General features: G+C 38.7%; 1 protein-coding gene across 6 annotated transcripts in view; it reads right to left on the reverse strand.

The window, feature by feature from the left end:
• The window catches only part of CENPP (centromere protein P), a 232,621-nt gene that overhangs the window by 204,209 nt on the left and 4,500 nt on the right, over positions 1 to 23,912 (reverse strand). For 5 of the 6 annotated variants that reach the window (XM_058695983.1, XM_058695988.1, XM_058695985.1 and 2 more), the window contains exons 2-3: positions 9,248 to 9,429; positions 7,607 to 7,695 (exon numbers count right to left, since the gene is read on the reverse strand). In XM_058695983.1, the coding sequence (XP_058551966.1) occupies positions 7,607 to 7,695; positions 9,248 to 9,429 (271 nt within the window). The remainder of the gene's footprint in view (positions 1 to 7,606; positions 7,696 to 9,247; positions 9,430 to 23,912) is intronic. The other variant, XM_058695989.1, reaches the window with a different exon arrangement.

Consider the following 23,912-nt stretch of genomic DNA (forward strand, 5'->3'; position numbering starts at 1 on the left):
GTGTACAGAAAAAGAACAGATTTTTGTATATTGATTTTGTATCTTGCAGCTTTACTGAATTCATTTATGAGTTCTAATAACTTCTTGGTGGATTCTTTAGGGTTATCTAGATTTATTTTTAAGTTCATTCTCTCTTGCTTGCTTGCAATAATCTCCACATGGGTCTTGAACTCATGTCCCTGAGATCAAGAGTTGCACATTCCTCTGACTGAGGCAGCCAGGCACCCCTGTTTAGGGTTTTCTATATAGAATATCATGTCATCTGCAAATAGTGATAGTTTTACTTCTTCCTTTCCAATGTGAATGCCTTTTATTTCTTCTTTTTCCCTAATTGCTCTGGGTAGGACTTCCAATACTACGCTAAATAAAAGTGGCAAGGGTAAAAACCCTGTTCCTCATCTTAGAGGAAATTCTTTCACCTCTTCACCACTGAGTATAATGTGGGATGGTCATAAATTGCCTTTATTAGGTTGAAGTATGCTCCCTCTATACCTATTTCTTGGGCATTAATATAAAAAAAGGGATGTGTTGAGGGGCGCCTGGGTGGCTTAGTTGGTTGGGCATCTGACTTCAGTTCAGGTCATGATCTCACAGGTCGTGACTTTGAGCCCCGCGTCAGGCTCTGTGCTGACAGCTCAGAGCCTGGAGCTGCTTCGAAATCTGTGACTCCCTCTCTCTCTAACCCTCCCCCACTCATGCTCTGTCTCTCTCTGTCAAAAAAATAAACATTAAAAAAAAAAAAAAAGGATGCTGAATTTTCTCATATACTTTTCCTGCATCTATTGAGATGATCATATGATTTTTATCCTTCATTTTGTTAATGTGATATATCACAGTAATTGCTGCAAATGTTAAACCACTCCTGCACTCCTGGATTTAATCCCACTTGATCAAGGTGTATAATCCTCTTACCGTATTGTTGAATTTAGTTTGTTAATATTTTGTTGAGGGTTTTTGCATCTATGTTCATTGGCAATATTGGCATGTAATTTTCTTTTCTTGTGGTGTCCTCGTCTGGTTTTGGTATCAGGGTAACACAGGCCTCTAAAGTGAATATATGGGTCTTCTTTCTTCTTCTATATTTTTGTATTAGAGAAGGATTGGTATTAAGTCTTCTTTGAATGTTGGGTAGAATTCTCTAGTGAAGCTATTTGGTCCTAGATTTTTGTTTGCTGGAAGGTTTTCAATTACTGATTTAATCTTACTAGTAACCAGTCTCTTCAGATTTCTTCTTGGGTCAGTCTTGGAAGGCTGTATAAGTCTCTAGGAATTGATTCATGTCTTTTAGGTTGTCCAATATGTTAGCATACAATTGTATTCTTATTATCTTTCCTAGTTTTGTGATATCAACTGTAATGTCTCTTTCACTTCTGATTTTGAGTTCCCTCTCTTTTTTCTTGGTGGGTCTAGCTAAAGGTTTGCCTATAATTGTTTATCTTTCAAAGAAAACAGCTCTTGGTTTCACTGGTCTTTTCTACTGCCTTTTCAGATTCTATTTCACTTATTTCTGCTCTGAGCTTTGTTATTTCTTTCCGACTTTGGGCTCTATTGTTTTTGTTTTCTAGTTCACTGAGGTGTTAAGACAGGTTTTTTGAAATTTTTCTTGTTTCTTGAGGTATAAATTTATAGCTATGAACTTCCCTTTTAGAACTGCTCTTGCTGCATCCCAGAACTTCAGTATGTTATATTTTTATTTTCCTTTGTCATGAGGTATTTCATTATTTCTCATTTAATTTCTTCATTAACCTGTCAATATTTTAGTAGCATGTTATTTAATCTCCACATGTTTGTGCATTTTCCAGTTTTCTTCTTGCAACTGTCGTCAGAAAAGATGCTTGATATTAATCTTCTTAAACTGTCAAGACCTGTCTTGTGGCCAAACACATGATCTATCCTGGAGAATGGTACATGTGCACTTGAGAAGACTGTATTTTCTTGTTTGTGAATGGAATGCTCTGTATGTATATGTTAAGTGCATCTGGTCTAACCTGTCATTTAAAGCCCATGTTTCCTTATTGATTTTCTGCCTGGATGACCTATCCATTGATGTGGGGTATTAAGGTCTACTACCACTACTGTACTGCTGTCCATTTCTCCCATTAGGTCTTTTAGTATTTGTTATATATTTAGGTGCTCCTATTTTTGGGTGCACAGATATTTATAAATGTTATATTCTCACGTTGTATCAACCAACCCCTTTGTTGTTACATAATGCTCTGCTTTGTCTCTAATGATAGTCTTTGTTTAAAAGTCTATTTTGTCTAGGGGTGTCTGGGTGGCTCAGTTGGTTAAGCACTTCAGCTCAGGTCATGATCTCATGGTCTGTGAGTTTGAGACCTACCTCAGATTCTGTGTCTCCTCTCTCTCTCTCTGTCTGCCCCTCCCCCCCTCACATTCTTTCTCTCTCAAAAATAAATATTTAAAAAAAATTTTTTAAGTCTATTTTGTCTAACCGAAGTATAGCTACCCCAGCTTTCTTTTGGTTTCCATTTACATGGAGTATCTTTTCCCATCCATCCCTCCACTTTCAGTGTGTGTTTGTCCCTATGTTTGAAGTGAGTCTCTTGTAGGCAATGTATAGATGGGTCTTGGTTTTTTTTTTTTTTTTTAAATCCATTCAGCCACTCTATGGTTTTGATTAGAGGATTTAGTTACTTTACATTTAAAGTATTAATTTTGTATGTGCTTATTGTCATTTGTTATTTTCTGGCTGTTTCATATTTCCTCTGTTCTTCTTCTGCTACTCTTTTTTTGTGGCTTATTGACTTTCTTTAATGGTACACTTAGATCTCTTTCCCATTATCTTCTGTGTATCTACTGTAAGTTTTGGTTTGTAGTTACCATGACACTTACATATAACTTGTATTCGTAACAGTCTACTTTAGGGGCACCTGGGTGGCTCAGTTGGTTGGGCGTCCGACTTCAACTCAGGTCATGATCTCGCAGTTTGTGAATTTGGGCCCGCATCGGACTCTGTGCTGACAGCTCAAAGCCTTGAGCCTGCTTTGGATTATGTGTCTCCCTCTTTCTCTGCCCCTCCCCCACTCATGCTCTGGCTCTGTCTCTCTCTCAAAAATAAACATGAAAAATAAATTTTTAATTTCCCTACTATGGAATCATTTTGTTCATTACATAGGGTTTCAGGAAAAGTAGTCACAAAAACCTACTTAGCCATTTTTCCTACAAACTGACACCCATCTGATTTATTATGCTTTATGGAATATGAATATGGACACATGTTAATTCTGATGTTCTTATGACACCAGACAGAAACTCTGGAGAATGGAACTGCATATTCCAATCACTGCTGACAATAACAGCTGTGCCAACATGGGTAATCATTCAAACTCCCTTGAGGTATTTCCCTATAAAATAAGGGCATTGAGCTTAATAATCATAGTGACCTTATAAGGTCACTTATGGTTCTTAGCTTCTATTACTATGATTTTATTATAACAATACTAAGTACAGTAGTTTTATTATTTAGGTTACTTTTAAATTTTCTGATGGTTAAATATCTCCCTCTAGTGGAAATTTTGTTTAAAAAATGTTTAAGAATTCAGAAGACTGCTGTGTCTTCACCATTTTCTTCCCTACAAGTCTCAACTATAAAAATCTGAACACATAAAATGGTAAAACCCTTTTAGAAGGCAATGTGGCACCATCAATCAGAATTTACATGTACATCTCCTATGAGAGCAGGTCTACTACTCTAAAGGCATATTTACACAAGTAGGCCTAGAATATATGAGGATTTACCATTAAGTAATAAAAAGTTTTTCTAAAAATTCTCATCAGCTCATTACATTAGAATTTTAACAAAGAAATATAGTCTGTTGTTCCCTACTTCTCCTACATACGACTCATTCCTAAAATCTTCCTTTTTCGGGAGTTGTTTGAGACTTGCAACATCTTACTTGGTAGTCTGGTCCTCAAGAAAAATCATAAAATTGGTAAGGCACAGAGAGAAACCAAGTGTTGGTAACATAACCAGGGAGAGTCTGCAGCAAATTAAGTAAAATTGAGCAGTTCAAAAATTCCTGCTATTTTGGAGCGCCTGGGTGGCTCAGCCAGTTAAGCATCCAACTTCAGCTCAGGTCATGACCTCACGGTTCGTGAGCTCGAGCCCCACATTGGGCTCTGCGCTGACAGTGCGGAGCCTGCTTGGGATTCTCTTTCTCTCTCCTTCTTTCTCTTCCCCTCCCCCACCTGCACACACGCATGCTCTCTCTCTCAAAATAAACTTAAAAAAAAATCCCTACTATTCTGAAATGTAAACAATGACAACTTGTATCTCTTTAGAGATTCAGCAGTTCCTGTGTATCTTTGTCTACCAAATGTCAACTGTCCTCTCCTTAGATGTTTCCTCCCTGCATCCCCTAAAGCATATGGGACAGAAACTACTGGTAGTTCCCAAAACCTGTACTTCTTTCTAACACCAATATTTCACTGGTCTCACAGCCATGCATAACAAAGACTGAATTTCCAGGCTCTCCTGCAGTAGGTTACTGGCCAACAGAATGTAGGTAATAATGATGTACGTTACTTCTAGAAAGTATCTTTCAACAGAAAAGGTAAGCCCTTGTTTGCCCATTCCCCATCCCAACACCTGAAGTGCTCAAATCATCACCATACCATGATTTGGAAGCCACAAGGCTAATGGCAGAGCCTCATACTCATAAGGCCACCATGTGGCTCTTGAAAGCTTACCTTACAATTTTGTTTAAGCAACAGAGAAACTTCTAGTACTTGTAGTACTTTGATCCACCTTTATTAAGTTTTCTGTCATATGTAGCTCAACTAATTCCAATTTACTCAGCATGTGAGCTAACAGTACACATTTAAGTCATTAGTAAATGCTCACAAAATTTTCAATCATGCTTTGGTACTATGGGATGATCATAATATGAAGCTAAAAGTACTGCTGAGCTTAATACTAAGACATATTACGTTAATAATGACAAAGCTCAATGCCATTATTGACATTATGTATGGGCTGGTGCCACCACAGCCTAGTAGAAGGCAGGAACATGGCCACTGCAGCAGGGCCCACATGGCTCCAATCTTGTCTATACTGCCTCATACAGCCACCCAGGACCAGCAAGCCAAACAACTAAGGGAGTTACCCAGTGCTGGTTCATGCTGAGAATGCCTCTGGTCAGGCAGCAGCCATTCTTCAGAAGCACATCATGGTCTAAAAAAATATCTCCAAACTGTGATGTCATCCTTGATCTGACTCATAATGGGATCAAACTACCATCGGTATTTCCTTCAGAGGCTTAAGGGACCAAAAAATGCAACTAAAACAAAAAGAAATTTAAAAAACTGCAGTCTATTTTATCTCTTAAGCCACAGCCCCATTAATGAACAGGCCAAACAGTCTTTGTGGACAAGCCATTCTGGAATGTACAGCTCCACTCAGCAGCTGGTTCACCTCGAATTCTAAGGAGGAAACTTCTCTTTTCAGTTGGACTTAGGGAAAAGCTCCCAGGATGAGACTAATTTTGCCAACAATCTTGCTACTCTCCATATAAACAATAACAGAAATAGCCTGAATGACCCCAAAGCTACTAGGATACTCCTGGGCAGTGTATACGCTGCTATTACAGATTTCTTAGACACAGAGATGGACCTGGGGCTTGACTCCACCAACCTGACATGGACTGTAGGCCTGGTCCATTAATGGAGGCCAGGATGCAAGTGAGTATGTGGAATATCACTACTCTGAATTTAGGATCACATTAGCTCCAAAGAGAAAAAAATTCAGGGGCCCCTGGATGGCTCAGTCAGCTGAGCACCCAACTCTTGATTTTGGCTCAGGTCATGATCTCACAGTTCATGAGATTGAGCCCTGAACTGGGCTCTGTGCTGACAGTGGGGAGCCTACTTGGGATTCTCTCCCTCCCTCTCTGCCCCTGTCCAACTCGTGTTCATGTTCTCTTTCTCAAAAATAAATTTAAAAACTTACTTAAAAAAAGAGAGAGAGAGAATTCAGTTGGCATGACTGTACAACTTTTTGCAATGGGATAACACCCAGGTGTGTTCCTGGGCACCCAAAAGAGAAGGAAGCATGGGGTCCTGGCACAGCCTTTCCATCCCAAGTGAGACCAATCCATTTGTATCCACATTCTGTTTTAGTCTTTGGCAGATAATCTTTGAGGTTATGCAACACAAAAATATCATCTTGGTGACCCTGTACGTTCCTAAGGCCTGGTGACAACCTGGAAAAGTTTACCTCCCCTAAGGCCACTCATCACCCATGCCCTGACTGTGTCATATCCTGCTCAACCAGCCCTGGCAATGACATACCGTGAATGTCCTTAGTTACCTCAGCAGTGTTGCAGGGGGAATACTCTGAAGTGGGAGTGAGGTGGGAGCTCTGTCATCAGATGAGGGGCCCAGACATGCTTCAGCCTTTTCTCCGCCTGGTGGGACCAGAGGCAGCAACCAGGGATATGGACTGCAAAGACTTCTCGAGAAGCAAAACCTCTCACCCAGACAACTGGAGCAGGCACTCCTGAGTAGTTGGAGGTCACTATCTGACACTTTAAGGAAGTAGGGTCCTGATTATCTGACATCAGTCCTTGTTCTATACGAAAGGGGAAAACTTGGGCTGTTTTTGTGCTTGAGGACAATGATCAGGAGTCTTGGTAGATAACCATGAATATAAGCAGCAACTTGTCCATGTGACTTGGGTTGTGATACCTGGGCTGCACCTGCTTTACCAATGAGTTGAGCCAAGACAGCCTGTCCACCCTTCCCCATTCACCTCCTTTACACATACTCCACGTAGGCCCAGTTCACAAAACCAACTAGTTGAACTGTTTTCTGCTATCAAAGTTTGTGCCCAGGCCTGGTCAATTCTTGAAATTACGCCTGGATCCCACTCTTCTTGGACCCATACTTTGAAGGTATCTGAACCTTGTTCTGCCCAACCCTGGCCATATGCTGCACACTATCATTCTGTCTACTTCCTGATTTTATGTGAAAGTCTTAGCCAAAAGTATCTTCCTCTTGTGTCATGTCTTGGCAGTCCAATATAACTTGCTGGCATAACCACAAAACACCTTGGAGTCTAATTCTCCAGCCCTGAGCTTTCAGATGGCTGTGGTTCCAAATGATTACAACCTCAGGAGAGGTCCTGAACAAGGACACCCCAATCAGCTGCTCCCAAATCCCTAATCCACAGAAAATGGGTGAGGTAAACAGTTTTTGGTTGTTTCAAGCCATTAAATTTGGGGGATATTTGTTAAGCAACAGCAGATAACTAATAAGTAATAGATGGCTGGTATATCAGCCGACTAACGAAGGCATCCAGAACTATTCCCCTGACCTTGGGGCTTGCTCTGAGGGATGAGGAGGATCTTGCTATCTGCCTTCCAATAAAGCCCATATACCCTCAGCAACAACCCTCTCATATGCAGCTGTCAGGGTGTTTATACTGTAAAAATTTTTCTGACATGGTATCACTTTGCACAAATGTACTACAAGAGGGCCCTGGTTCATGAATTCCTCCTTAGTTCAGCCATTGCTGAAGGCTGTGGTATGAGAATTGCTTAATCACAGCAGCAGAATCTCTGTTATCACAACATACTCCTTCATTTACCTGGATTTCCAGAATCTGAAATTCAAGTTGAAATGTAATCATGTGGCAATTTCCTGATAACCTGTGTCTCTGCAGAACTTTCTTTATACCTGTAAATCAGAAAAAAAAAAAAAAAATTATTTGCAAATAAGTTTCCTCCAAATACCTCTTAATTTTTGTGAACATTTATAACATGTGGATATACATGTGAGGTTGTATGTTAACAATGACATTGCAAAATCTAGAAAGATATGCATCAAACTGATTTACCTTTGCAAAGATGAACTAAAGATAACTTGTACTTTCTACATCTCAATTATACCAAAGATTATGGTAAGAAATAAAACATGCTAGTATAACTCTACACAAGTTTGAATCATAACTGATAGGGTTTTCCCCCAACATTATATGACTCTAGTTAAAAAGAGTACATGGAATCTACCTATTTGGTTGTGTTACCTTACAAAACTTTATACTTAAATGTGTAAAGTGCATTTTGCTAAGTATACAACTCAATATTTTTTTAACATGAGTTTCCCATCTAACTTCCACTGAGATCAAGATACAGAAATGTTAAAATATGCCATAAAGTTCCCTTATGCCCTTCCCCAGGCTACTCGCCCCCAAGAAATAACCACTATTTTCACTTTAACATCATCTAATCTTGCTAACAAAGGTATTTTTAGAAGAGCACAACTCCACAGTGATAAAGAAGAAAAAGGAGAGTAACCTAATTTTGGAAGCTGGAAATCAGATGGATGAGCTAGATATCACACAGAACAGTTGAACTAAGCTGGCAGATCCAAGAAAATTAAAACCTAAGCCAGCAATGGGGGAAGCACTGTATTAAGCCCATTCAAAAGCCTTCTGAATGGGCTGCACCAAGTACCTCTACAACGAGGTCAACATAGGAAGACGCAAAATGGGAAGACTAAGATTTCTGCACTAGCAAGACTTATACCTGGCCTAACCTCTTGTTTTCCATCTCTTCCTTTCAAATACCTCAAGTACTTAGATTCTATCACCCATTTCTTATGTATTTCAGACTTCTGCTGAGGTGTGCTACCCAAGACCCTCTGAGGACCAACTCAATGTCTTCCTTGTCATGAGGCTTATTTCAGTGGAAAGTCAGAAAGCATTTCCAAAAGTGATTCTTCCTTTAAAGGATGATACTCTTGCCCAAAGTTCCCCACATCCAATGCACAGCTGAATTAACATCCCTTTATAAGTGAGTGCATCACAGACCCTTGACAATAGAACTCAATCACCTGGACCAGAAACCCTCCTCTGGAAAATGGTCCAGCTCCTGAAACATTTACCTTGGCCACAGGCCAAGGAGTAGAGCACTTTAGATGAGGCAGCTCTCATGCCAGCAGTGAATAACTCTGAAGATTTGCAAATTAATCATGCTATTGTTCTTTCACTTACTTGACTATTAAAATACTTAATGACAAAGCCTGTGTCTTCTTTAACACCTACCTAAGGCAGCTTTAAAAGAGCATTATGCACACTGTGATGTTCAAAAGACACCTGACAAAACAAGTTTACCACACCACATAGTCAAATAGTTACCTCATAGGATCTTAATTCAATGACATGACAACCAATCTCTTACGTGTAATGAGGTAAACTTCAACATCACTTCCAAATTAAAATGCTTACTCTTTTCTGTATTCTCAGTGCTTGTTAGATCCTCCGTTTTCATGGAGTAATTTATTATATTGATGCCAGTAAGTGTGCTTAGAAAAAGAAGTTCTGATTCTAAATGTCCAAGATGACCTCTCAGATCTTTTGAAGCGGCCCATTCTCCAGAATCTGATTGATGTACTTCTTGAAGGGATTTTCTAAAAAGCAAATATAACAAATAATTACTCCACTGAAGAAACCACTAACAAGTGCTTTATCTCATAACCACAAATTTCTTCAAACCATTTCTATTTTGTCTTTCTTACTTTCTTCTCACTAAAACTACCTAAGATTTTTCTCAAAATCAATATGGCTACTAACACTGTAATCTTTAATCTCAAATTAAAACAAAGCTAATTAAATTATACTACCATATTTCTACTTATTATAAACAATTGTAAAATAAACTATAACAAGAGTACTTTGCAACATGAAAGTGTCTGTTTATAATGGAATGTTTAAAATACTCCAAAGTAAATACCTGATATCCCAAGACATCTCAAATTATTTTTGTAAATGTCATTAAGTAACAAAGTAATGTTGGCTGGCTAGCTTTAACTTCTAAAACAAGCAAAGTAGGGGCACCTGGGTGGCTCAGTCCGTTGAGTGGCCAACTTCAACTCAGGTCAGGATCTCACAGCTCATGAGTTCAAGCCCCGTGCTGGGCTCTGTGCTGACAGCTCAGAGCCTGGAACCTGCCTCCGATTCTGTGTCTCCCTCTCTCTCTGCCCCTAACCCCGTCACATTCTGTCTCTGTCTCTCTCAAAAGTAAATAAACATTAAAAAAAAATTTTTTTTAAAAACAAGTAAAGTATCACAGAGCATTTTATAGTAAGAAAGAGAGTCTCAGGAAATCTAAGAATAAGGGGGGGGGAGGGGAATTCCAAAGGAATAATAGCATAATCACCTTAAACAATACTGTAGTCATTCTTCATTGAGAACACAAAACTCTATTTTCCTTGAAAAAGAGTAAAATTTCAGCTAATGATCACACTGAATGTTATTTTACTTTCTGTCATCCTTTACTGCCCTCGTGTTCTGCTACGTTCTACACTGCTGACTTCTGCCATCGTAAGACATCCTTCCTTAGATGGTGGAGCATGATTATCATGATTCTCATCTGACATGTTGGGCACTCCACTGTTCCTGCTGCTTGCCTCCAACTACAGAAGAAGCCCTACCACTCCTGCTCTTGCTGATCTAAATACCGTTCTCTCATTCTAGAGAAAAACTCAGTGATCAATCTCAACTCTTCTACATCAGTAATTCCTAAATCATACCTCCAATCATACATTTCTTCTTCTTGCACAGTAGACTTAGCTTGTTGACCCAATAAATGTTTTTGTATTAAATTAGTTTGTCTACCATATTTCCCTACTTCTGTTACTGATAAAATCTGTCTCTTGATATCTCAGGCTCTCTATCTTTGGAGTTATCCTTGGCTCTGTTAATCCTTCACATCTGGATTTACTGCCATACTTTCTGCTCCATCACATAGCTATCCCTCCTTTTCTACTCCTGATTCTACTACATTAACCTGCATTCTTATGACCTTATGCCAGGTCTATAGGAAATAACCTAACTCTGTATTCTTTACACTGGAGATCTAATGCTTGTAGAAAGGATGAAAATATCTTTTAAATTTTTGTCTTAATGTTAATTGAAAATATTTAAGTATACTCTCTATCACCTGAGAGACTACCACAAGCTCTTTTGTATTGGCTATAATTAAGTGATAAAAAAACTGAGAACGCTAATGAAAGCAAGAAGGAATCTTCATATATAAATGATAAATTCCTGTTATGCAAATACCAAATATCACAGAAAACTATGAATGAAAACTTTATGGTGTTTCCAACAGAGCAAACTGATAAAAGAACTAAATCATCACATTGAAAACTAGATATGCAGAATTCAAAAAAAGAACCTGTGGCTGAGAAAGGAGAGAATGGGAAGTTATTGCTTAATGGGTACAGAGTATCACTTTGGGGTGAGGAAAAAGTGGTGATGGCGGCATGACAACGTAAAAGCACTTAATCCAATTGAACTACATACTTAAAAAAGGCTAAAATGGTTAAATCCTATGTATATTTTACCATACACCTAAAAGAGAAAACCTGCATATTCTCATTCATAGCAGTGATTTACTTTGAGCAAAATATCATTAGTCTATTTCAATTACCGACATGAGTTTCAGTGATTTGGGATGATACATTTTTACTGGCTTTGCACTATATTACTTGTTACTTTGTCTTAGGAGCGTAATTTATCTTGGTCAAAATTAGAGTTCCACAAGAAGCTTCTTTATTTACTTAAAGTTTATTTATTTTGAGAAGAGAGATACCGCAAGTGAGCAGGGGAGGGGCAGAGAGAGGAGAGAGAGAATCCAAAGCAGGCTCTGCACTGTCAGCGTGAAGCCAGACATGGGGCTTGAACTCACAGACCATGAGACCATGACCTGAGCTGAAACCAAGAGTCAGATGCTTAACCCACTGAGCCACCCAGGCACCCCAAGACACTTCTTTGTCTTAAAACAAACCTATAAGAGGGGTGCCTGGGTAGCGCAGTGGGTTACGCATTTGACTCTTGATCTTGGCTCAGGTCATGATCTCAAGGTTTGTGGGATCAAGCGCTGCACTGGTCTCTGCACTGTCAGTGTGACCCTGCCCGGGATTCTCTCTCTCTGCCCCTCCCCTACACAAACACATCTGCGAGCTCTCTCTCAAAATGAACTTTAAAAAAAAAAACGGATTGGGGCGCCTGGGTGGCGCAGTCGGTTAAGCGTCCGACTTCAGCCAGGTCACGATCTCGCGGTCCGTGAGTTCGAGCCCCGCGTCAGGCTCTGGGCTGATGGCTCGGAGCCTGGAGCCTGTTTCCGATTCTGTGTCTCCCTCTCTCTCTGACCCTCCCCCGTTCATGCTCTGTCTCTCTCTGTCCCAAAAATTAAAAAAAAAAAAAAAAAAAAAACGTTGAAAAAAAAAAATAAAACGGATCTACAAGAGACCTGATTTCAAAAGCCAATGATCTAGGATTCTGGGAAGCTGGTGGAGTAGGAAGCAGCCACCTACACAATAACCGCATTGGCAGAATCTGATGAAACTTTGTTAAAACTGTGAATTCTGCTGAAGGCTTACAACTTCCAGGGGAAGGCTTGGAGTTAACTGTGGTCAGTTTGGGGCAATTTCAGGTCTCAGCACAGTAATAGCTATGTATCCCCCACTCCAACAATAGGCAGGCAGCTGTGTACACGTTCCTAAAGCAGACTGCACACACTTCAGAAAAGTAAGAGTAGGCAAAAAAAAGACCGTCCACAAACGCTGAGTGGCTGTGCTGATTGCTGCTTCTGACAAAAGAGGTGCAAAGAGACAGACAGCCAGTGTTGCACCAGCTCCCAGTATTACAAGCCCTGCTCCTCTGGCTGAAGGGAGCTCCAGGAGATTTAAAGAGCCACGACTCTTTTCTTCCCCATTATTTTTGGCTTATCTCATTTCAAGAGCCACACCTTAAAGATTAAGACATTCAAAATCAACTGAACGTATGGGAAAAACTGGAAAGTGAATACAGTGCCCAAGGAAAGGCTCAGAAAAGACATAAGAAGACAGAAAGTTTGCACCTCAGGCTTATCTTCAACACACAGCCTACAAAATAATAAAACTAAAAAAAATAAACAAGGGCACCTGGGTGGCTCAGTCGGTGAAGTGTCCAACTCTTGACCTCAGTCAGTGAGATCCAGCCCCATGTTGGGCTCTGCACTGACAGCATGGAGCCTGCCTAGAATTCTCTCTCCCTCTCTCTGCCCCTCTCCCACCTGCATAGATGCACACGCTCCCTCAAAATAAACATTTTAAAAAAGAGAGAGAAATGAAAATCCTAAAATAATAAACAAAAAAGGGGGGCAGCCTGGGTGGCTCAGTTGGTTAAGCATCCAACTTCTTGGTTTGGCTCAGATCATGATCTCACAGCCTTGTGAGTCGAAGCTCCACGTTGGGTTCTGCACTGGCAGCACAGAGCTTGCTTGGGATTCTCTGTCTCCTCTCTCTCTGCCCCTCCTCTACTCACACTATCTCTCTCTCTCAAAAATAAATGAATAAACATTAAAAAAAAAGAAAAGAAAAAAAAGAAACCAAAAAGGAATTCTGGAGCTCAAAGATACAATAACTGAAATGAAAAATTCACTAGAGGGATTCAAAGGCAGATTTGAGCAGGCAGAATGATCAGTGAACCTGAAGATAAGACAATGGACATTACTGAGGCTGAGGTACAGAAAGAAAAAAGACTGAAAAAAGGAACAAAGCATAAAGGATTTGTGGGACACCCTCAAAAGGACCAACATACACGTCATGAGAGCCCGAGGAGAAAGAGGCAGACAGGATATCTGAAGAAATAATGACTAAAAACTCCACAAATTTCATGAAAGACATGAATATGAAAATACAAGATACTCAGCAAACTCAAAGAGACTCCCACCAAGATATAATCAAATTTATAAAACCCAAGCATAAAGATGAACCTTGAAAGCAACAAAAGAGAAGCAAACCACCACATGCAAGGGTTTCTCAATAAAATATGAGATTTCTCATTAGAAATTTTGGACACCAGAAGACAGGGGGCCTATACAGTTCAGGTGCTAAAAGAAAAAACTGAACCAACAATCCTATGTATACCTCATCTTATTGTGCTTTGTTTTACTGTGCTTCCCAAATATTGCAAGTTTTACTGAAGGTTTGTGGCAACCCTGTGTTGAGCAAGTCTATTAGTGCCATCTTTTCCAAGAGTATTGGCTCACTTTGTGTCTCTGAATCATATTTTGGAAATTCTCACAATATCTCAAACTTTTTCAGTATTATTACATTTGTTATGGTGATCTGTGATCAGGGAATATGATTCACTGAAAGCCCAGATGATGGTGAACATTTTTAGCAAAGAAGTACTTTTTAATTAAGGTATAAAACATTTTCTTCAGACATAACGACATTGCACACTTAACAGACTACAGTGGAGTATAAACCTAACTTTTGTATTTACTGGACAACCAAAAAGTTCACTTGACTAGTTTTATTGTGATGCTCACTTTATTGTGGTGGTCTGGTACTGAACCCACAATATTTCCAAGGAATATCTGTATCTGGCAAAACTGCCCTTTAAAAGTGAGGAAGAAATTAAGACATTTCAAAGAAATAAAAGGCAAAGGATTTTGTTACCATTAGACCTACCCTACAAGAAATGGTTCAAGAGAGACTTGAAAGATAAAAGTACACTAGACAGGGACACCTGGATGCGAGTCAAAACCACAACAAATGTCTGACTCTGGATTTCAGCTCAGGTCAAACCCCGTGGTTTGGGGGTTAGAGCCTTGTGTTGGGCTCTGCACTGACAGTGAAGAACCTGCTTGGAATTCTCTCTCTCTCTCTCTGCCCCTCCTGGCTCACACTCACTCTACCTCTCTCACGATAAATAAACTTAAAAAAAAGTACACCAGATAGTAACCTGATACCATATAAAGAAATAAAGACCTCAATAAAAGAAATACGTGGACAATTTCCTAGAAGAAAGCAGAGGTGGTAAGCTCTCTATATTGGTCTTGGTACCGACTTTTTGGATTTGATACCAAAAGCAAATCCAACAAAAGGAAAAAAAATCAACAAGCAGGACTACATCAACTAAAAAATTTCTCTACAGCAAAAGAAATTAGTAAAATTAAAAAGCTAACTATGCAATGGTAGAAAATATTTGCAAATCATGTACTACCAAGGAGTTAACATCCAAAATATATAAAAAAACTCATTAACTCAATGACAAAAGAAAAAAAAAGTCTGATTAAAAAATGGGAAGAGAATCTGAATAGAAATTTTTCCAAAGAAGATATATAGCTGGCCAACAGGTACACAGAAAAGGTGCCCAATATTACTAATCATCAGGGAAATGCGAGTCAAAACCACAACAAGGTATCACCTCACACCTGTCAGAATGACTATTACCATAAACAAAATAACACGAGTTGGCAAGAATATATTGTTGGTAGTAATGTATATTGGTGCAGCCAGTACAGAAAACAGTATGAAGGTTCCTCAAAAAATTAAAAATAGAATTAATTACCATGTAAATCAGCAATTCCATTTCTGTGTATTTATTTGAGTGAAACAAAAACACGAAGATACATGCATCCTCATGTTCACTACAGCATTATTTACAATAGCCAAAACAAGGAAACAACTTGTCAACAAATAATGAACAAAGATGTGGTGTCTACTATACAACTAAATGTCATTCAGCCACATGAAAAGAAGAATATCCTGCCATTTGTGACAATATGGATGAACCTTGAAGGCATTATGTTATGTGAAACAAGTCAGACCAGATGGACAGGTTATTGTATGATCTCACTTATATGTAGAATCTAAAAAACCCCGAACTCATAGAAAGAGAGTAGATTGATGGCTGCCAGGGGCAAGGGTGAGGGGGTTTGGGAAAATGGGTAAAAGGTGGTCAAAGTATACAAACTTCCAGCAATACAATTAAAAAGTCTTAGGGATATAATGTACAGCATGGTGACTATAATTAATAATACTGTATTACACATTTGTAGGTTGATAAAAGAGTAAATCTTAAAAGTTCACCCTACTAAAGAATGAATGGGTGAACCAGGCAATTAAAGAAGATACTAAAAAATATAAGGACACAAATGAAAATGAAAATGAAAACACAACAGTCCAAACCCTTTGGGATGCAGCAAAGGCATTCCTAAGAGGAAAATAAATACATTGCAATCCAGGCCTAACTCAAGAAACAAGAAAAATCCCAAGTACAAAATCTAACAGCACACCTAAAGGAACTAGAAGCAGAACAACAATGAAACCCCAAACCCAGCAGAAGAAGAGAAATAAAAAAGATCAGAGCATAAATAAACAATATAGAATCCCCCCCCCAAAAAAAACCAGTAGAACAGATCAATGAAACTAAGAGCTGTTTTTTTTAAAAAAGAAACAAAATTGATAAACCCCTAGCCAGAAGATCTAAATAAATAAAATCACAAATGAAAATGGATTTATCACAACCAATCCCTCAGAAATACAAGCAGTTATCAGAGAATACTATGAAAAATTATATGCCAACAAACTGGACAACCTGGAAGAAACGGACAAATTCCTAAGCACCCACAGACTTCCAAAACTCAAACGGAAGAAATAGAAAATTTGAACAGACCCAAAACTAGTGAAGAAATTGAATCAGTTATCAAAAATCTCCCAACAAAGAAGAGTCCCAGGACAGATGGCTTCCCAGGGGAAGTCTACCAGACATTTAAAGCAGAGTTAATACCTATCCTTCTCAAGCTGTTCCTGAAAATAGAAACAGAAAGAAAGCTTCCAGACTCATCCTATGAAGCCAGCATTACCTTGGTTCCCAAACTAGACAGAGACCCCACAAAAAAGGAGAATTACAGGCCAATATCCCTAATGAACATGGATGCAAAAATTCTCAACAAGATACTAGCAAATTGAATTCAACAGTATATAAAAAGAATTACTCACCATGATCAAGTGGGATTCATTCCTGTGCTGTAGGGCTGGTTCAATATTCACATGTGATACATCACAATAAAAGAAAAGAACCATATGATCCTATCAATAGATGAAGAAAAAGCATTTGACAAAATACAGCATCGTTTCTTAACAAAAACCCTCAAGAAAGTTGGGATAGAAGGAACATAGCTAATCATAAAAGCCATATATGAAAAGCCCACAGCAAGTATCATCCATAATGGGGAAAAACTGAGAGCTTTCTCCCTGAGATCAGGAACACAACAGGAATGTCCACTCTCACCACTGTTGTTTAACATAGTGCTAGAAGTCCTTGCTTCAGCCATCAGACAACAAAATGAAATAAAAGGCATCAAAATTGGCAAAGAGCTCCAAAGTTTCACTTCTCGCAGACAACATGATACTCTAAACGGAAACCCAAAAGACTCCACCAAAAGCCTGCTAGAACTGATACATGAATTCAGCAAAGTCACAGCGTACAAAATTAATGAACAGAAATCGGTTGCATTTCTATACACCAATAATGAAGCAACAGAAAAAGAAATCAAGAAATGGATCCCATTTACAATTGTACCCAGAACCATAAAATACCTAAGAATAAACCTAACCAAAGATGTAAAAGATCCATATGCTGAAAACTATAGAAAACTTACAAAGGAAATTGAAGCAGACACAAAGAAATGGAAAAACATTCCATGCTCACGGATTGAAAGAATAAATACTGTTAAAATGTCAATACTACCCAAAGCAATCTATACATTCAATGCAATCCCAATCAAAATCGTACTGGCAGTCTCCTCAAAACTAGAACAACCAATCCTAAAATTTTTATGGAACCACAAAAGACCCAGAATAGCCAATTTTTCTTGAATTTTTCGTGAATAGCCTTCTTTCTTGAAGAAGAAAACCAAAGTGGGAAGCATCACAATCCCAGACTTCGGCCTTTACTGCAAAGCTGCAATCACCAAGACAGTATGGTATTGGCACAAAAACAGACACAGAGATCAGTGGAATAGAATAGAGAACCCAGAATTGGACCCACAAATGTATGGCCAACTCATCTTTGACAAAGCAGGAAAGAGTATCCAATGGAAAAAAGTCTCTTTAGCAAATGGTGCTAGGAGAACTGGACAGCAACATGTAGAAGAACGAAACTAGGCCACTTTCTTACACCATACACAAAAATAAACTCGAAGTGGATGAAACACCTAAATGTGAGACAGGAAACCATCAAAACCCTAGAGGAGAAAGCAGGCAACAACTTCTTTGACCTTAGCCACAGCAATTTCTTGCTCAACACATCTGCAAAGGCAAGGGAATTAAAAGCAAAAATTAACTATTGGGACCTCATCAAGACAAAAGGCTTCTGCGCAGCAAAAGAAACAATTAAGAAAACTAAAAGGCAACTGATGGAATGGGAGATATTTGTAAATGACATAACAGATAAAGGGTTAGTATCCAAAATCTATAAAGAACTTACCAAACTCCACACCCGAAAAACAAATAATCCAGTAAAGAAATGGGCAGAAGACATGAATAGACACTTTTCCAAAGAAGATATCCAGATGGCCAAGAGACACATGAAAAGATGCTCAAGGGGCCCCTGGGTGGCTCAGTCAGTTAAGCATCGGACTTCAGCTCAGGTCATGGTCTCACAGTCCGTGAGTTCGAGCCCCGCGTCGGGCTCTGTGTTGACAGCTCGGAGCCTGGAGCCTGCTTCACTGTGTCTTCCTCTCTCTGACCCTCCCCCATTTATGCTCTGTCTCTCTCTGTCTCAAAAATAAATAAACATTAAAAAAAAATTTTTTAAAAAGAAAAGATGCTCAGTATCATTCATCATCAGGGAGATACAAATTAAAACCACACTGAGATACCACCTTATACCGACTGGTCAGAATGGCTAAAATGAACAAATCAGGAAACAACAGATGCTGGTGAGGATGTGGAGAAACAGGAACTCTCTTGCACTGTTGGTGGGAATGCAAACTGGTGCAGCCACTCTGGAAAACAGTGTGGAGGTTCCTCAAAAAATTAAAAACAGAACTACCCTACGACCCAGCAATAGCACTACTAAGAATTTATCCAAAGGATACAGGAGAGCTGATTCATAGGGGCACATTTACCCCAATGTTTATAGCAGCGCTTTCAACAATAACCAAATTATGGAAAGAGCCTAAATGTCCATCAACTGAATGGATAAATAAGATGTGGTTTATATATACAATAGAATACTACTTGGTAATGAGAAAGAATGAAATCCTGCCATTTGCAGCAACGTGGATGGAAACTGGAAGGTATTATGCTGAGTGAAATAAGTCAGTCAAAGACAGATATATCATATGTTTTCACTCATATGTGGATCTTGAGAAACTTAACAGAAGACCATGGGGGAAGAGAAGGGGGAAAAATAGTTACAGAGAGGGAAGGAAGCAAACCATAAAAGACTCTTAAATACAGAGAACAAACTGAGGGTTGACGGAGGGGTGGGAGAGAGGGGGAAATGGGTGATGGGTATTGAGGAGGGCACTTGTTGGGATGAGCACTGGGTGTTATATGTAAGTGATGAACCACGGGAATCTACCCCAAAAACCAAGAGCACACTTTACACACTATATGTTAGCCAATTTGACAATAAATTATATTTAAAAAAAAGTTTTACATACTATTAAAAAAATAAAATATTACATACTATTAAAAAAATACATATGTCTCCATGGCATAAATGTAAACAGTATATTGACATACACCGGATGACATTCCATTACATACACTGTTATCAGTTATTAAAATAATCTCACATTAAAAAAAAAAGAAAAGAAAAAAGTTCATATCACAAGGAAAAAAACTTGTAACTGTGTATGGATGTTAACTAGATTTAGTGTGATCATTTTGCAATATGTACAAATATCAAATTATATTGTACACGTGAAATTAACATAATGTTATATACAATTACACCTCAAAAGAAACTAAAATAGCAGTTGGAGACTTCAATACCCCAACTTACAATAATGGGTAGAACTAGACAAAGGATAGGTAAGGAAACAGAGTAGTGAAAACAACACAATAAACCAGTTAGATCTAATAGACATATACAGAACCTTCTACCCAACAACAGACAGACCTAACGGACATATATACATTCTCAAATGCACATGGGCCATTTTCCAAGATATTGGACAACAAATTAAGTCTCAATGTATTTTTTTTTTTTTATTTTAGAGAGAGCAAGTGAGCATGGGAGAAGAGCAGAGGGAGAAAAGAAGACAGGGATAGAGAGAGAGAAATTCTTAAGCAGGCTCCATGCCACAGAGAGGAGCCCAATGAGGGGTTCGATCCCACAACCCTGGGATCATGACCTGTGCCAAAATCAAGAGTCAAATGCTCAACGGACTGAGCCACCAAGGCATTCCAAGTCTCTATGTATTTTAAAACATACTTATCATATAAAGTATCTTCTCCAACCATAAAGGGATGAAATTAGATACCAGTAACAGAAGGAAAACAGAAAATGTTACAAAATTGTGGAAATTAACACACTTTTAAACAATCAATAGATTCCAGAAGAAACCACAGGGAAATGAGAATATACTTAAAGACAAAATGAAAATACAATATACCAGAATTTAAGGGACATATCAAAAGCTGTCCTAAGGGGCACATTTACAGCTATAAATGCTTAAATTAAAAAATAAGATCTCAAATAAACAACCTAATGTTACAACTCAAGGAAATAGAAAAAGAATGAACTAAACCAAAGATAGCAAAAAGAGGAAATAATAAAGATTAGAGCAGAGAGAAATGAAATAGACAAGAGAAAATAGATGAAACCAAAAGTTGGCTCTTTGAGAGGATCAATAAAATTAACAAAACTTTAGCTAGATGGACTAAAAAGAATGAAAAGGGGCACCTGGCTGGCTTAAGCAGTAGAGCATGGGATTCTTGATTTTTGGAGTCATGTGTTTGAGCCTCACACCAGGCACAGAGTTTACTTAAAAACAAAACAAAACAAAAACAAAGACTCAAATTACTAAAATCAGAAATTAAAACAGGGACATTACCAATTCTACAAAAATAAAAAGTTTATGATACTATTATGAACAACTGTATGCCAATACATTGGATACTCTACCTGAAATGGCTCAAATCCTAGAAACACAAACCCTACCAAGATTAAATCCCCCAAAAATAAGAAATCTGAATAGACCAATAACTAGTGTGGTTGAATCTGTAATCAAAAAATCTCCAACAAATAAAAGCCCTGGACCCGATAACTACAAGAGTGAATTCTACCAAACATTTAACTAAAAACTAACCAATCCTTTTCAAACTTTTCCAAAAAGTTGGAGAACACTTTGTAACTTATTCTATTAGGCCAGCACAACTCTGACACCAAAGCCAGATAAAGATATTCCAAGAAAACTACAGACCAATATTACTTACGAACATTAATGTAAAAATCCTCAACAAATTAGTAGTTAATGAAATTAAGCAGCATATTAAGGGGATTACACATCATGACCACATAGGATTTATTTCTGGAATACAAGGATGGTTCAACATACAAAATTGATCAATGTAATATATCACCATTAACACAAAGAAGGGAAAAAAAGACTTGGTTATCTCACTTAATGTAGAAAAAGCATTTAATGGGGCACCCAGGAGACTCAGTTGGTTAAGCATCTGACTTCGGCTCAGGTCAAGATCTTGTGGTTCATGAGTTTTGAGCCCTTCATCAGGCTCGCTGCCGTCAGCACAGAGGTCGCTTCAGATCCTCTGTCTCCCTCGCTCTCTACCCCTCCCCCACTCATGCTCTCTCACACTCTCTCAAAATAAACTTTAAAAAAAATAGCATTTGACAAAATTCAACACACTTTAATGATAAAACAGTCAAAACACTAGGAGTAGAAGGAAATTATCTTAACATAATAAGAGCCACATATGAAGAAGGTAAGGATGTCCACTTTCACCACTTAAACATGGTTCTGGAAACTCGAGGTTGAGCAAGTGAGCAAGAAACAGAAATAAAAGGCATCCAAACTGGAAAGGAATTAAAATTATCTTTGTTGACAGATGGTATAATCTTGTATGTACAAAACCCTCAAGATTCCACAACAAAAGCATTAGAATAAATGAATTTAGCAAAGTATCAGGATACAAAATCACCATACAAAAATCAGATGCATTTCTATAACCCAACAATGAACAATCTGAAAAATGTAAATTACAAAAACAATTCCATTTACAACAGCATCAAAAAGAATATTTAGGAACTAACCTTAGGAAGGAATTTGCCTTAGGAAGGTAAGACTTGTACAATGAAAACCACAAAAACATTGCTGAAAAAAAAACTGATATGAATAGAAACACATCTCATGTTAATGGATTGGAAAACTTAGTATTATTAAAATGTCAATATTACCCTCAGCAATCTACAGATTCGATGCAATCCCTATCAAAGTCCCAATGAGGTTTTTTACAGAAATAAAAAAACCCATCCTAAAATTCATGTGGAATCTCAAGGGATCCCAGATAGCCAAAATAATCTTGATAAAGAACAAAACTGGAGGACTCACACTTCCTGATTTCAAAACTTAACGGAGGGGTGCCTGGGTGGCTCAGTCAGTTAAACACCTGACTTCAGCTCAGGTCAAGATCTTGTGGTGTGTGGGTTAGAATCCTGTGTCAGGCTCTGTGCTGACAGCTCAAGGCCTGGAGCTTGCTTGGGGTTCTTTGTCTCCAGCTCTCTGCCCCTCCCCCGCTCACGCTCTGTCTCTCTCTCAAAAATGAATAAACGTTTCAGGGCACCTGGGTGGCTCAGTAGTTGAGCGTCCAAATTCAGCCCAGGTCATGATCTCATGATCTCACAGTTTGTGGGTTTGAGCCCCACATCGGGCTCTGTGCTGACTGCTTGCTCAGAGCCTGGAGCCTGCTTCAGATTCTGTGTCTCCTTCTCTCTCTGCCCCCCCCCCCCCCCCCCGCTCACGCTTTGTCTCACTGTTGCTCAAAAATAAATAAATGCAAAAAAAATTTTTTTAAATGAATAAACATTTTTTTAAAAAGTAAAAAAAAACTTAACTGAAAGGTACAGTAATCAAAACAGTGTAGTATCGGCATAAAGACAAACAGATTGATGACTGTAATAGAATCAGAGAACCCAGAAATGAACCTTTACATATATGATCAAATGATTTTTGACAAGTTTGCCAGTAACATTCAAATAGTGCTGGAAAAAATGAACATCCACAAAAGAATGAAGTTGGACCCTTCCCTAACATATTCAAAAATTAACTCAAACACGGGGCGCCTGGGTGGCTCAGTCGGTTAAGCGGCCGACTTCGGCTCAGGTCATGATCTCGCGGTCCGTGAGTTCGGGCCCCGCGTCGGGCTCTGTGCTGACAGCTCAGGGCCTGGAGCCCGTTTCAGATTCTGTGTCTCCCTCTCTCTGACCCTCCCCCATTCATGCTCTGTCTCTCTGTCTCAAAAATAAATAAACATTAAAAAAAAAATTAACTCAAACATCTAAATGTAAGACCTAAAACAAAACTCTTGGAACAAAACATAGGACAAAAGCTTCATAAATCGGCTAGGGCAAGGATTTCTTGGATATAACAGCAAAGGCACAGGTAACAAAAGAAAAAATAGACAAACTGGACCTCATGAACATTTTTAAAAATTGTACAACATAAGACACCATCAAGACAGTAAAAAGGCAACCCACAGAATGAGAGAAGATATTTGTTAATCACATATCTGATAAGGGTTTAATTTCCAAAATATATAAAGTACTCCTAAAGCAACAACAAAAACCAACCTGTTCAATAATGGGCATGGAAACTGGATGGACATTTCTCCAAAGAGGACATAATAATAGCTTAAGACCCAACAGTTGGCTTTTCTTATTCTAATGCAGGTGCTGAATGTGAGCTCTGACTGCAGAGGCGTCTGCTGCATCCCCTTCAGTGAAGGTGACCTCCAACAGACAGACACGTTGGCAAACCACAGGATGGAAGAGCCAGACTGCCTTCCCTTTGTTTTAGAGATCTTAGTTCATTTCAAAACCTGACCACTTGGGTCACTTGTTTTTTCTCTTCCTGTAC

Source organism: Neofelis nebulosa, chromosome 12 (genome assembly GCF_028018385.1).
Source record: "Neofelis nebulosa isolate mNeoNeb1 chromosome 12, mNeoNeb1.pri, whole genome shotgun sequence".
Taxonomy (NCBI): Eukaryota; Metazoa; Chordata; class Mammalia; order Carnivora; family Felidae; genus Neofelis; species Neofelis nebulosa.